The following is a 14,250-nucleotide window of genomic DNA, read 5'->3' as shown; positions in this document are numbered from 1 at the left end:
AAATAGATAATTACTGTTTAATTCGTGTTATTAATTTATATTATCAGGACAATTGCAACAAATAAGAAAGATAATCATTTTATTATTTTTTTAACATTTTAACACGATTTAAGAAGCGTAGCTTCTGTTTCATAAGCTCAAAGACATTATTTTACCAATTTTTTAATCGGTAAAATAAAAAAATTCGCGAGACAACATTGTAACATGACTTAATTCTGACTAGATTTTACAGAAATAGAAAACACGTATAAGAGCTTATACAAAATTTGCAAATATGTATATTTGAAATACTATATAATAAGTTAGCTGTAGAAGTGCATATATATTTGTGCTTTGGTACTGCCATTGGTGACACGAACGACACCAACTTATACAGAATCAACAGCGAGACGGACATAAATACTACCTTCACCATTTGGTTTTGATTGTATTACGTTTGGCAGCCATGGAAAGACTTTAGTTGACAGCAATGGAATGTCCTCACAACCGTCGAACAAAGTTACACGAAACATTTAAAGTCCTTTTACTTATCATGGAACGGACAATCGTCTCTAGAATCCATAATGATTAAAGGACTTGGAGGAGGGGATGATCCAATGCTTTTTCCAATGCCTGAATCGGAACTGGCAGAATGAATATGATCCCTGTTGAGAGATCGTGTTGGAGATGCTGACATCTGCTGATGAAGAATGATGGGAATTTGGGGTATTGGCGATGATGCTGCACTACGGCTAGGTCTCCCGTCAGCCTGAAATGAAAAAAAAAAAAAAAAAAATTATATATAAAATATAATTCCATTCTTACAACGGTGCTAAAACCGTTAACTGATTATACAAGATCTAATCGAAAAGTTCTAAGACTTAATTTTTCTAAAAAGCAAATATGGTACATATAACATTTTCATAAGCAGTTAAATGTAGTTCTTAATAGTTCCCTCCTGATGATATTCAAGTGTTCCAATATTGCTGCCACATCTGAAGTATCCCTGGAAGTATTCAACTGAATGGGTTAAGTTCCGCTGTCGTATTCTGTTGGATGATTGGAATGTCGTCTTCGTGCTTTCAACTTCATTTTGAGTTTTAAAGAAAAAATCGCATGACACATGGACAGGTGAATATAGATATTGGGGGTGTACAGGAATGTTTATTTATTTATTTTTGACCCTAAAATTCTTGGAAGTGCAGAATGAGGAGTGTATAGGGGCAAATGGTAAAGTAGCTCTTTCGCTTAACTTTTATGTTTGTTTCCATCTTGGCACTGTCGTCCTTCTATTAAAAGTCTGTTGAATGCAAGTCTATAATTAAATATAAAAAATATTTGTATAATTAAATATAGAAAATGTTTATTCTTGATTTTGTGTTTCACAAGGATATATAGCATAACGGTAAGAGTCAGAACATTTTTTTTTCCAACTTTTCATAATGCGATTGACATCCTTGTGGCAAAAACCAGTGTGAAAGCGCATTGTAGAGCTTATTTTTGAAAGGACTAAAGATATGGCAATCACACCAAAATCATAGCTTTAAGGAATATGTCTAATTATCCCAAAACGAACCTGTTTAACGTATCTTCTTAATTCTTCCCAAGTTCTAGGCCTGTCCTCATTGGTGACCGCAAAATTTGAGACGTTTCTCAGCGGAGTTCAGCATCTTTTTATTGTTTATAGAATTATTTTTTTATTTTAATTATTTTTAAAGCATTTTTATTTTATTTAGTTACTTATTATTTGTATTATATTATATTATATTTTATTTTTAATTTAAAATTAAAAACTAAAAAAAAATTAAAAATAAAAATTGAAATACAAACTGAATTGTGATGGCTTCCTTGCACTTGATTGATAATAATACTAATACAACATACTAATCTGTCGTAATTCCAAATGACAGAAACTCTGAATAATGATTTTTGTGATCGAAAGAAACTGTGAACAAGACCTTAAATGAAAATGAGCATGTTGTAAGCCTTCCTTGACAGCATGCCCACCATCAAACCAAAACAAACGTACTCCACCCAGTGCCTCCCGAGGTCTTCCTACAGAAGGACGTTCGAAGGATTCTGAACAATCTTGATGCCAAAACGGTCTAGATCCTGATGACATTTCTCCACTTGTTTTCAAAACCTGTGCTGCTGAGTTTATTCCTGTTCTGTATAATTTTTTACACTTTCTTATTCCACTGGTGTTTTTCCTTCTGATTGAAAATTTTCTCATGTTCAGCCCATTCCCCCATTCAGTTATTGCTCGATTGCACTTGCATGTACGCTTTCCAATATAATATAGAAATCTATCAACCGCTAAGGCTTAAACTATTCGAAACCTTACATCTGATCAATAATCGCCAAATAGATTCTGTGAATGTGGATCCACTGGTGATTTATTGGCTGATGTCAGCAATATATATTTGGACAAATTCAATGGAAAAGTTTAGTGAAGCTTAAGCAGTTGCCCTTGACATTTCTAAGGCTTTTGATCATGTTTAGCATAAGGATCTTCTAAACAAGATCCCATCTTAAATATTTCCATCTGTTTTTTGCAACTAGGTAGCCACTTTTCTCTCTGATCGCTCGCTAGGATGATAATAAAGACTCTCTATCGATATTCTTACTTTCCAAGTAATGTTGGTGTCCCCTAAAGTTCAGTTCTTTCTGCCATTCTTTTCCTTTTGTATATTAAAGACCTTCTTTCACTGACTGCAGATTCTATCTATAGTTTTGCTAATGGTAGCACAACGCATTCCAAACTTCCAGTTTTAGAAACTTTGCCTTTTGCAAACAGCTTCAACTGCTGATTATCCATCACCAATTCGCCAGATGCATCCTATAATTCAACCAGTCCAAACACGCGCCTGAATCAGTCAACATCCAATCACTATTCAACTCGAAACTTACAGACCTAACTTCTCTCTTTCTTTTTTGTCTCTTCTACTTATGTGTGGTTTAGAACAACCTTCCTTCACTTGTATTGATAGAAAATTACAATCCACAGAAATTTAAGTCTAATGTCAAACAGAATTTTCTGTTTTCCCAACCTTTCACTCTTGCACGGTATTAAGTACTATAGGTTCTAAGACCTTTCATGTTTGGAGTTTCCATGAAAAAAGATATTAAAAAATGAATATACAGCTGAAGAGTATTCTGGCAAACTATGATGCAGTAAAGTTCAAGTTGATAGAAAGATAGAGTGATAGGCAGCGACTATTTTAAAGTATGTTTTAAAGTATGATAAGGAAAACAGCAAATCTTAGACTATATTCGACACTGCAACCCAGCGAACCACTAAGGCTAGATTTTGCTAGTCGATATTGTTATTTAAACATAAAACGCAGAAAAAAGATCGAGACGTAAATTATCTGGACCCATTTCAACCTTCTGGCAGGTAAAACGAATGCAATTCTCTGACAAAGAGTGCACATATATTTACTGTTCTCGGTATCTCCCATTCCACTGAGGTATCCCCAGTTCACATACTAGAAATAATCCTTGACAAACATATGTCTCATCATGAACTTTCTGGTTCCTATACTTGTATTTTAATTGCAGGTCTAGAATCTATCCTGTCAAAGAGTGGCTGTCGTCATAATGAACTGAAAATTAACGGTATTTACCTGATTGTCAGCGGAAAGAAAACACGAACCAAATGATGGCGGATTGAGCAGTGATTGAGGGGATGGTATAGATGGTGTTGGCACTCGTCTTTCACAAGGTGAAGAGCTTCCAGTGAGACAACTGAAAGATATCCTATAGATACGAAAAGGCTTATTTCCATCAGCTGTACCAGTGAAACCATAATTTGCTGAAAATAAAAATATATGCACATTTAATAGAAATATTAACTTACCTGTAAAACATTCACATTCATGAACACTTTGTTTTTAAGAAAAAAGACATTGAGAAATGACAAAAATATGGCAATTTGATTACGTTGTTTATTTCCTTTCAGAAATTAAACTTCATTTATAAAGAATGTGATAAGCGCGAAATAATTCCAGTTCTAATATTATTTATCCACAGTAGAAATGAGTTTCGAAATTTTTTCATAGAAAGGAACAAAATATATTTATTTTCACGATATTTCTGTGAGGATAATTAAAAAATATTAAAAAGCTGAAATAATTTAATGACATTAAAAAAAATTATGATTTGCGTCAGGAACACTGTCCTTTTCATCATTAGTTCCACCAGAAAGCGATATTTTTTCCAGAACAAGTCGTTTCCAAGGTGTGTTGTCATAGTGGCAATATCGATCGGAGATATTGAACAGCTTTCCTCCAAGTCGGTTTATCCGCCTTAGGCTCCAATGTTCAATTCCAAATATATTTTCTTGATGGTATGCCTGTGTTAAGCACCACATCTCTTAAGCGTGCAGAAGGAATGGGTGTGAGGCATCTTGTTATGTATTGGCACATAACAAACGCACCCAAAGTTACCCCAAGGCCTTCATGGGGAGTGACATAAAGGCCGCCGTAGCCTAGTGGTCAGGCGCGCGGGTGCATAAGTACACGTGCCTTGAGTGACCGGGGTTCAAGCCCGTGACTGCTGAATACGGTGCTGTTTCTTGTATTCTGTATATCTTGTGAACTCCTCTGACCGTTTGGTCGTCCCGGAGTATAAACAGAAAATTTATTTTTATTTATATTCCCATTGATGAATGCTTGGATATTGTTTTTGTACCTCCTTCGAGAAGATAATCTGTGCCGTTGTTGTTGTTGTTATTTGGTTTTTAGGAGCATTAGCAACTAATTCCATATTGCTCCGGGGATATGCGGTGGTCATTCCCTAACCTTTCCGCATCCTCGTATTTGGTGGTCACGGGCTCGAACCCCGGTCTAATCAAGAAGCGTGTGCTACGCACTGCTGCTCCTGGCCACCTGGCTATCGAGGCGCCTGATAATCTGTGCAGTTCTTTTTTTTTATAGTTTAATTGCGTTATGGCTTATTATTTATCTTGTTATCAAAATTATGTCACTTGATATCTTCTTTAAAAAAGGAAAAAAAAATTGAAACAGCCTCCAACTATCGGCACGTGCAGTTTACTGAGCTAAAACGTGTTACTACATCGATTATTTATTATGGAGTTTTGTATTGAATTTATGCTTTCGTTAATGAAAGATGATGCCATCGGGTCATGTACCCAATGGGTTGCGTCATCTAAATGCCAATTCTCTAGGACATGAACAGTTCTAGAAGTGTTACACGTTCACAAAAATTCTAGGAAATTCTAGAAGTTTTGTGGACGTGTTTGGACTCATGTTTCCAAATGGCACTGGTGTTTGGTAATTGCTAGCAGTTCTGATGGTCATTAAGCGTACAAGTTACTTTCAACAAACTGAAGAGCCGTGTATAACAACTTCAACCAGACAAGGAAAGCAGTTGCAAAACTATGCTGGACTGTATTGTTTCATTCACGAAACAACTCGGACCTCGCTTCTTGGGACTTCTATATTTTCTTTTTATTGATGACGAAGTTGTTTGCTGAAGTTACAAAGTGGCAGCGAGTGATGGCTGACAGAACGTCTACCAACAGGGAATACTATCCCTTATACTCAGGTAGCGCAAAGCTACCTGGATATAAGGGATAGTATTCCTTGTTTTATAAGACAGAGATTTTGTACAAAAAACAGCGTGTGTGTGCTCAAGTTTCGTAAATAGTTCCTCGCTAGTTTTCCTTTTTCAAATAATTTGTTTTATAAGAAAAAAATACATTGAGGGCAAAATCGTTTGAGTGACCCTTCGTATAAATAAGAAACGGCCTTACCGTGAGGAGATGATGGCGGCGAAACGCTGGGTTCCCTGTCCATTTTATCAACTTTTACCATTTCACGACGCGCTTGAAAGAATTCAGGTGCCGTTGTGGAAAAGAAGATGTCACTCTGAAAGGAATTAAAAGCACATGTATTAAATTATGATGCGTATTAATGAGGTAACCTGCTACCAAATAATCCAAAATTCATGAAACCCAAAGTTCCTGTTTATTTCATTAATGACGTTGAACATTTTGTGACAATTAGAAATTTAAATTTTTAGATGTTTTTATAAGAAATTTAATTTTTTTAAAAATTTGTTTAGATTGTACTCCAAAATTTGTTTAACAAATGATCCAAATGGAATTGGCTTTGCGGACTGTTTCCTTTAGGGCTTCCCTGACTATTGGATCATCCTGTATAAATAATGCTAAACATACTGAACCATATAATGAACCTTGTTATGAAAAAACATTTAAATTCATTTACCTTTGCTGTGATGAAGCTCAAACGTGGCATAATCATGCTGTGCACCAAATTGCCGTTAATTATGAGACGAATTTCGATCATGTCCGTGGTGAACGCCAGCACATACGGAAAGGCACATACTGAAAACAACAGATCGAGTTCATTAAAATCATTAAAAATAATAATAATAAATAAATAGCCAAATGCGGGTTTTCCTTAAATCTAGTTGCTGAATAGAGTTTTTAGCGTATGTTTTAATTACAATAAGTATAAATTACAATAAGCTTAAATATATATGTTTAATTTTATTTACTCTAAATAATTAATTTTTTTTTTAATTAATTTTATAGAAGTGTTCACAGCACGATTAAAATCATTGTATTCACTCATGAAGTATATTGCTTCCTTTACTTCAGTAGCGATTAACTTTCTTAATACAATTTATTAATAATGCTAAGCTCAGTGCTGACGTTAATAGCTGTACATTGTGTTTGGGGTGAGGCGTCACCGGTGGTTTCCCACCTCTGCGCCATTAGTACCCTTGTGGGGAAAACAGTACTCTGTAAATGCCAGAAGTGTGTGTAATGTGTGGTTTATGTAGATTTGTGCTGTGTTCTGTGGTGTTTATGTCGTCTTCTGACTACTTGGCTGCAAGACCCCCGGTGGGACCCCTCGTTGCCTGTACACACCACTAGAAGGTGAGCCAGGCAGTGGAGATTGTTTCTCTCGCTGGTCTCCGCCAGGATCGCCTGAGCTTCCTGGACGGAGATCAAGTTAATAAGGAAAAAAAAACAGGTTGGGGTAGTGGAGGAACAGTTCAAGAAAGGGTGGGCGGCAAAAGGAAGAGTAATTGGAGGATGCAGAGGAAGGTATCCCCGAATTAACAGTGGAGGCGAGAACGACCCACCAGGCGAAGGATAGGGGGGCACCCAGTGGAGAACCCCAGGGATGGGGATGAACGTTACACGGCGAGATTTCTGTGTACATCGCCAGTGGCATGAATAATCAGAGGCTGCTGGCAACAGAAATCCTATACAGCAATTGTCAGGTTAGCAGGAGCAGTCAATGACAGGTAAAATAGTCAGGGTCCATAGAAATTAACGTAGCGGTAAGAGTACATGAAGGTAAGTGTCCAGGTTTGTGAAATCCAGAGTCAGATATCAAATCCAGAGTCAGATGTCAAGTCCAGATTTTGTCTTGTTTAAGAGGTTAAGAATGTAGTGCGATTACAGTCTCATTCTGAAAAAAGTATGAGACTGCTGATTACTTGAAGAGGTATATAATTTCAGGTCAGTGACTTTCTTTATTCCTTTATAGGGGCAGTTCGGCTTATTACAAAACGCATGCACACCCTCCAATATAGGGAAGGGTGTGCAGACGTTTCCTTTTAGCGAATAGGTCGAGGGAAAACTGAGAGAAGACACGATATTGCTGCTCATGATTAACTAGGAGGCGTTCATAACTTCGCGGTATTTACTGGATTCTGGTGAAGAAGATTGATCTTATGTGTTTATAGAATGGACAGTCGTAGAAAGGTGCTCCGAAGTTTCATTGGGCCTGCAGAGGCAGCATGATTCCTATACTATACCCATTGAGGCTAGTTTGTCGTTGATTGAACCATGGTCCATAATAAGGAATGTAGCGTACAGACCCTGACTAAACCGTGGAGGAGACTTGGGACGGAAAGAGATGGGTAACATTTGACATTTGGTAAGAATTTTTTGGTATTTGACAGACTTGGATTATTTAGTTGGCTATTCCTTCTCGTTCCTGTTTGACATTTTTTGCTGGGTAAATGGTAATGTCCAAGATGGATGCAGGGAGTCCCTTAGACAGCGGTAATGTGGAGCACAGCCCGTCTAATGACCTCTAGCTTCAAGGGGAGAACGCCTGCCAGGACCAGAAGGGCAAGATTTCCAGTCATGCAACAAGCACGTGTAGTAGCTAGGAGGATACTGCGCTGTATGGTGATGAGCTTCCGTTGATTCTTTGCCAGCGTAGTTTGAGGATACCAGACTCCGGCGCAGTATGTAATGGTGGGAAGAAAAATGGACTTGTGTAGTAAGGCAAGACTGCAACGTTTTAAGCCCCAGTCACGTCTGCTAATTCTTACGACTATGGCTGTGTACTTTCTTACTTTCTGATGGAGATATGCCAAGTGGGAAAGAAAGTGAACTGAAAATTCAGGATAAATCCGAAATACTTGATTTCTGTAGTTTAAATTCAGTTAAATATACAGTATTTTTGATCGGAATAGTTGTAAAATAACGTCAGTTCTTTGCACGGAGTTGCCAGCTGGTATATCGAATGTAGTGTTCTATGCATTTCCCTCCTCCACCAAAATGGCTAAAATGAAGGCACTTACACCAATAGAATAATCGAAAATTTAATAATTCAGAACACATTTCTTAACCACAACGGGCACGCTTTCTGACTAGGGGTCGGAATATTATCTACGGTTCGTACGAAATGATGTAAATTATTACGTAATTATTAAGATGCAATTACAAAATAATATTTGATAAAACTGTTTAATTTAATATATGCTTAATTAGGTTATTAATAAAATATAGTATTTTATGTTTAATTTATTAATTGCGATCACATACCTATGGCTTCAGGAACTGCATTCCACTGAAAGTCGAACTCATTATTACTCTCCTCAAAGAGCTTTTGAAAATGCGTCATGTCTGAAATTAAACAGAAATAATTCTTTATATTCTCCCCATATATGAGAAATATTATTAAAAATGGAAAGAAATTATTAATACGCAATATTTATTTCATATATATCGGGCATACAGTTTTATTATTATTATAAAATAAAATTATAATTTTAAAATTAATTTTAGTAGCAAATTATAATAAAATGTGGCAAAATAAATAAAAGGTGACCTGCTTCAAAAACAAATATATCTAAAAACAAAATTATAATGGACTATACTCTATATTCCATATTACAAATATGGGTTTGTGTAAATAGAATTTGTGGAGTTTGTCTAAAAATATTGTAAATAAACACAACACATGTTGATGAGGCGAAAACAGCCCTAAAAGAACAAAAATGCATTTAAAAGTTAGCAATAAAAATAATAATAAATAAAATTATTCTTATATAATTTGAGCAATGTGTCTTAACCCGGCAGTGGTAACTCACTCATTGTTACAAAAACGGTGGCGCTACACCTGGCAGGTGTAAGCTTTATTTTTAATTTCTGGAAAAAGTTTATAAATTTTTGTTAAATTGGCTTGGAGTTTACCAATATTTCATCATTTCTTAATGGATTAAAATACTCATTATATGATTTTTTTCGACACCTTTCATGAAATGATTATTGAAAGCTAATAACAAAATAATAACAATAACCAATCTTTCAAAAACACCTCGTATATGACTTGATGTTTATGGAACACTTGGGACTTTACCATAGACAGCTTATTGTATTATCATTTGAGGCTAATGTAGCCGAATGGTCAGGCAAAATGGCAGTAGCACACGCTCTGTGTGAACGTGGTTCAAGCCCATGGCCGTTTAATACGATTAACGATTATATTTATGATTAATTGTAAACTCTTCTGACTTGGTGCTTGTGCCAGAGTATGAACAAGAACTGTTTTGTTGGTTTGTTTTTAATTCTGATAGCAGAACAACTTTGCCTGCACAACGGAGTTGCATCGATACTTAACTAATTCCAAACGAATTCCTAGCTGAAAAGGTTCATCTCCAATTTATTAATTTCTGGAAAACAATCATTACATAGAGTCTTGTTGACTTTCCTTAAAGGAGTCTATATCTAATTCATGATTATTACTTGGATAACTAGATTACTTTTAGGCTATAATGCTCTAAGTGTATTCATACGTTATGACTGAGTGATCATCTAAAAGTAATAAATTTTTTTTCAAATACATAAATAATAATAATCATAAAGGAGAAAAGAAAACACAGGCTCCAACTTACATTAGAAAACTATCTAGTTGTACGTGAAACCGAAAGGAACAAGACAAAATATCCAATATGCTGTGAAATAAAAAGTTATGGCCAAAAAACTAAATAAATACCTTCTCGAGAGTAAATCATGTGTTTAAAAAAATCTGTAACTCTGAACGATAAAAAAAAAATAATAATTCAAATTCAAAAGCCATACGCACTAAAAGTTTATATTTGGGAAGCTAGAGAAAAATTACTGATTTTTATCGATAATAGACAATTAACGCGGGTTCATTATTTTCTAGATGTACCTCACAGGTGTAACGCTAGCACTGACTGGTTAATGATCTTTTTATCAGTTCTAAATTCAAGTTTATCTTTTAAATGCAGAAGATGAATGTATAGAAATTCAGTTCTAGAAAACTGAATGAAGCATATTATTTGACTAGATAAACAGTCCGCGCAGGGTAGCACAGTGGTATCGTCACTGTCCCCGCCATACCGGGTGGAAAACGCCCGGGTTCGAATCCCATCGATGACACAAGGAACTTTTATGTGCTTTTTTCACTCCGTGGCCTAGTTAGTCGATCTCAGGCGTAGATAGCAAAGTATTTTCCCCAGAAATTGGGGTTTTTCGTTCAGAAAAACAGGCAAATCGATCAGAGAAGACAAGCAATTTATAGACAATACATCATGGGTATATGAATTAACCTTCTAGGTGACATATAGTTTGGTTTGATCATCTAAACAACTAAAATATAATTAAGAAGAAAATACCGCTTCATGACTTTGGTGCCACTGTGCTTATTGCAATACAACCCGAACCAATGTTTTATATGACTATGAGCAAAATGAATCCTATTGAAATAATTCAGTTATGTAAACTTACGATTATAGCATAAAAGCAGTTCTGCTTCATCATCCTCGTAAATATCAATTGCTGACACCAGGTGGCCCTAATAAAAACAAAACTCCACATTAATTTAAAATACTATTTTATTATAATACACACAGACACACAACACACACGCTCAGCGGATTTATTAGGAAGACATATTTAATATTGCATAGGACGATCACTTTTTGCCTGCAACAGCGGCAGGGATTCATGACCAAACAATTCCTGTTCCGGTAGCGTTCTGGTGGTACACTAGCCCATGGTGGGCGCTGGATGGCGTTTTGCAATTCCTGTACAGTTGACAGCAGTGATTTCTGATGCGGATTGATCCTTTCGGTATCAAACCACACATGCTTTATAGGGACTCACCATTCCATTACTGTGGAGACATCGAAGTAAGAGGAAGTGTCTATTGTGTTCCTTGAACCCGACAAGTTTTTGAGCATAGAGTGGTGCATTATCCTACTAAAAATAACAGTCACCTGAAGAGTTAGCAGTCAACATGATGGGGTAGACGTGCACGGAAATGAACTCCCAGCGTAATACGCCGAAAGCTATCACACTTCGCCCATCAGCCTAAAGTTTTGTGATTACGCACGACTGAACCATGGTTTCATACCCATCCAACTCAAACCCAGCCATCAACATCAATATGATACTGTTAGAGGCGGGATTCGTTCGATCATCAAACCTTTTTACAGCGCGGGGTCTTCAACTGTGCAATGCCGGGCTGTTATTTGAGGCTCTATGTCGTGATTGAACTAGGCTTCAATTTCCCTCACGTTGATATTGCCAATAGTCCCTACAATTCCAGCAGTCCGCCGCTCTCTGATATGAACTAGTGACATTCGGCCAAAATTCAAGGCGAAAGAAACATTCGCCTTGAATTTTGGCCGAATAATATAATATAGGCAGAGTCACGTGACACATTATATATTATGTGATCCAAGTAAATATGGTCTGAGTCACTTGACATTAATTTATTCTGCTTCTCGAGTAATGCATGTATGTATAATAGATAAATGCTTATAACCATGTTACTTTGGCATTTTAAATTATACATACGAGTACGCAGATAACCAAGATGTTTGGAACACCAGAGGACAAACCCAATGCTTCTGTCTCAATACTCGGTATATAGATAGCCTATGTGACATGTATGAAAAATAAATCCTAAATTCCGAATTTCTGTTGGTCCGAGTTTAATTAAATTTGGGAGGGATTGACAAATCCTATAAGAGAAAAATTAAGAGAATTTCATTAAACTCCATTCACCGAGAGTCGAGTTATTACATGCGGACGGACAAAGAAGCAATAACTATCGGATTTATGTTAGTTCGATTTTAATGAAATTTGGAAAAGCTCCACAAATCTTTTCAAACTGCTCAAAATATAAATTTCATGAAATCCGTCTATTGCGAGTTGAATTTTTACATGCTGGCAGATGGACATTTTGTAGACAATAGCCGCATTATACATATTTGGTAACGCGTCTAAGTGTACTTCTCATTGTTCCAATTCAAAAATTAACTTCTGAAGCAAATTGCGTTTTAACAGATAATAAACAATTATGCGCGCACACACACACACATAGGTCTTACCTTATTGCCTTCCACCACATGAAGTCGAATTGTGCCTCCATTCTTTTCGTTGACAAGATCAAACTGATGACGGTAACCCACACATATCTGATTGTCTCCGCCTGATATTGGGCTGTCGACTAGTGTTATCAACTGTGGTGCTTCTGCAACGGATAACTCCTAAAGATATCAAGCAAAGTCAATTGCATTAAGTTATTGATATTGCTCATTCATTCAAAAAATATAATTATTATTTTTTACGCAATCAGTATTATCTCAACATTTAGCTACACTGTTAAATAAGCAAAATTTAAATTCTACACAATTAGCTAGATTTGATATCTAGAAATGAGATGCACAAACGGAGCTTGTTTATACCTGTTCAAATTAAGATCAAATTTTTTTTAGTAACTCGTTCTGATGGTTAAAGGGTCATTTCAATAAAAATATGCAGTGCAGGACGCAGCCATGGTGGTCCATGGCTGCGTCCATGGCTGTGGACCTAGTCCATACCACGATTCTTGGAGGCAAAGGTGTGTCCCGTGATATACAGAAAGCATACGAATTCGGCAAGATTCATCCTTTCCAAACAGATTAACAGGCAGGTGTGGATTAGCAAAGTAGCCAGTAGGAGTCCACAGGTAGGAGTACTTACTACCCATGGATTTGGGAAAATGTTTTCAGCAAAACACGTACACAGTACAGTAGTACTCTTGGCATGTTGGAGGACACTATTCGAGGAGTGATTACGTCTATTCCCCGATACGTTCTTTCACGCCTCCTGTGGACAATGTAGCCAACAGAATATTCAAGGATTGGAAAAATGGTGGTGGATACATTGAACTGTAATGCGTATAAAATGGAATTCATTTACCTACCAAATGGATGATGCCTAGAATTTTCCAATCACCCTCTTTACGGTAAATAAAAATTACGTAACCCTTCACTAAGCACATTTACAGAACCATAAATAATCCGGTTATAATTACTTATAGCAGTTTTATGTGAAAGATTAAAGGGTACACGAACTAAACAGAATTGATAAAAAATAAGTATGAAAATATTGCGAAAAACAATAAATATATCTTTAATTACAGTATTTTAATTTTTTTCTTAGTGAAACAATCTGTGATTGTTTCACTCAAGATAATGTAAAGTTCCAGTGATTAATTACACAATTTATGGAGTCTGTATTATTTGGATACAGTACTGCCATAAAATTGGCAGAAAAGTAAGACTCCTGTAAGTATAGAAAATGATATCACATAGCTGTGGGTTTTGCATCATGTGTAGTACTAATGTGTGGTTTTCTTTAACAGGTATCATCTGCTAATAAAGGTATCATCTGCTCATCATTACTCTTCTATTCCGGGATGGAATGGGGGATAAAGAAACCAGGACTACTGTTATAGATCTTCATAAGTCAGGACACGACGCACCTACAATATTCAAACTTCTGAAACCACTTGAAATAAGCCGAAAATTTGTCTATAGGGCAATTGATAGGTACACTGAACAACCGAGAATTGATGACAGGACCTGGTCCGGCCGCCTAAGAACTGTTAGGACCCCTGCAGCTATCAAGGCGGTGGAGAACAGAATTCGCAGGAATTCCCTGCGAAAACAGAAAAT

At 36.3% G+C, this 14,250-nt stretch overlaps 1 protein-coding gene across 6 annotated transcripts in view; it reads right to left on the bottom strand.

The window, feature by feature from the left end:
• Positions 1-231: 231 nt before the first annotated feature.
• LOC150087887 (GTPase-activating Rap/Ran-GAP domain-like protein 3) overlaps positions 232-14,250 on the bottom strand; it is a 459,270-nt gene continuing 445,251 nt past the window's right edge. For 4 of the 6 annotated variants that reach the window (XM_090369244.1, XM_090369245.1, XM_090369243.1 and 1 more), the window contains 7 exons: positions 12,640-12,798; positions 11,030-11,096; positions 8,819-8,899; positions 6,231-6,349; positions 5,756-5,870; positions 3,606-3,793; positions 232-748 (listed from right to left, as the gene is read on the bottom strand). In XM_090369244.1, the coding sequence (XP_090225370.1) occupies positions 524-748; positions 3,606-3,793; positions 5,756-5,870; positions 6,231-6,349; positions 8,819-8,899; positions 11,030-11,096; positions 12,640-12,798 (954 nt within the window). In that variant the 3' untranslated portion in view covers positions 232-523. The remainder of the gene's footprint in view (positions 749-3,605; positions 3,794-5,755; positions 5,871-6,230; positions 6,350-8,818; positions 8,900-11,029; positions 11,097-12,639; positions 12,799-14,250) is intronic. The other 2 variants (XM_090369246.1, XM_090369248.1) reach the window with 1 other exon arrangement.

This window comes from Mastigoproctus giganteus, chromosome 3 (genome assembly GCF_048544385.1).
Source record: "Mastigoproctus giganteus isolate SK-2022 chromosome 3, ASM4854438v1, whole genome shotgun sequence".
Classification (NCBI taxonomy): Eukaryota; Metazoa; Arthropoda; class Arachnida; order Uropygi; family Thelyphonidae; genus Mastigoproctus; species Mastigoproctus giganteus.
This window is presented reverse-complemented; position numbering and strand designations above follow the sequence as displayed.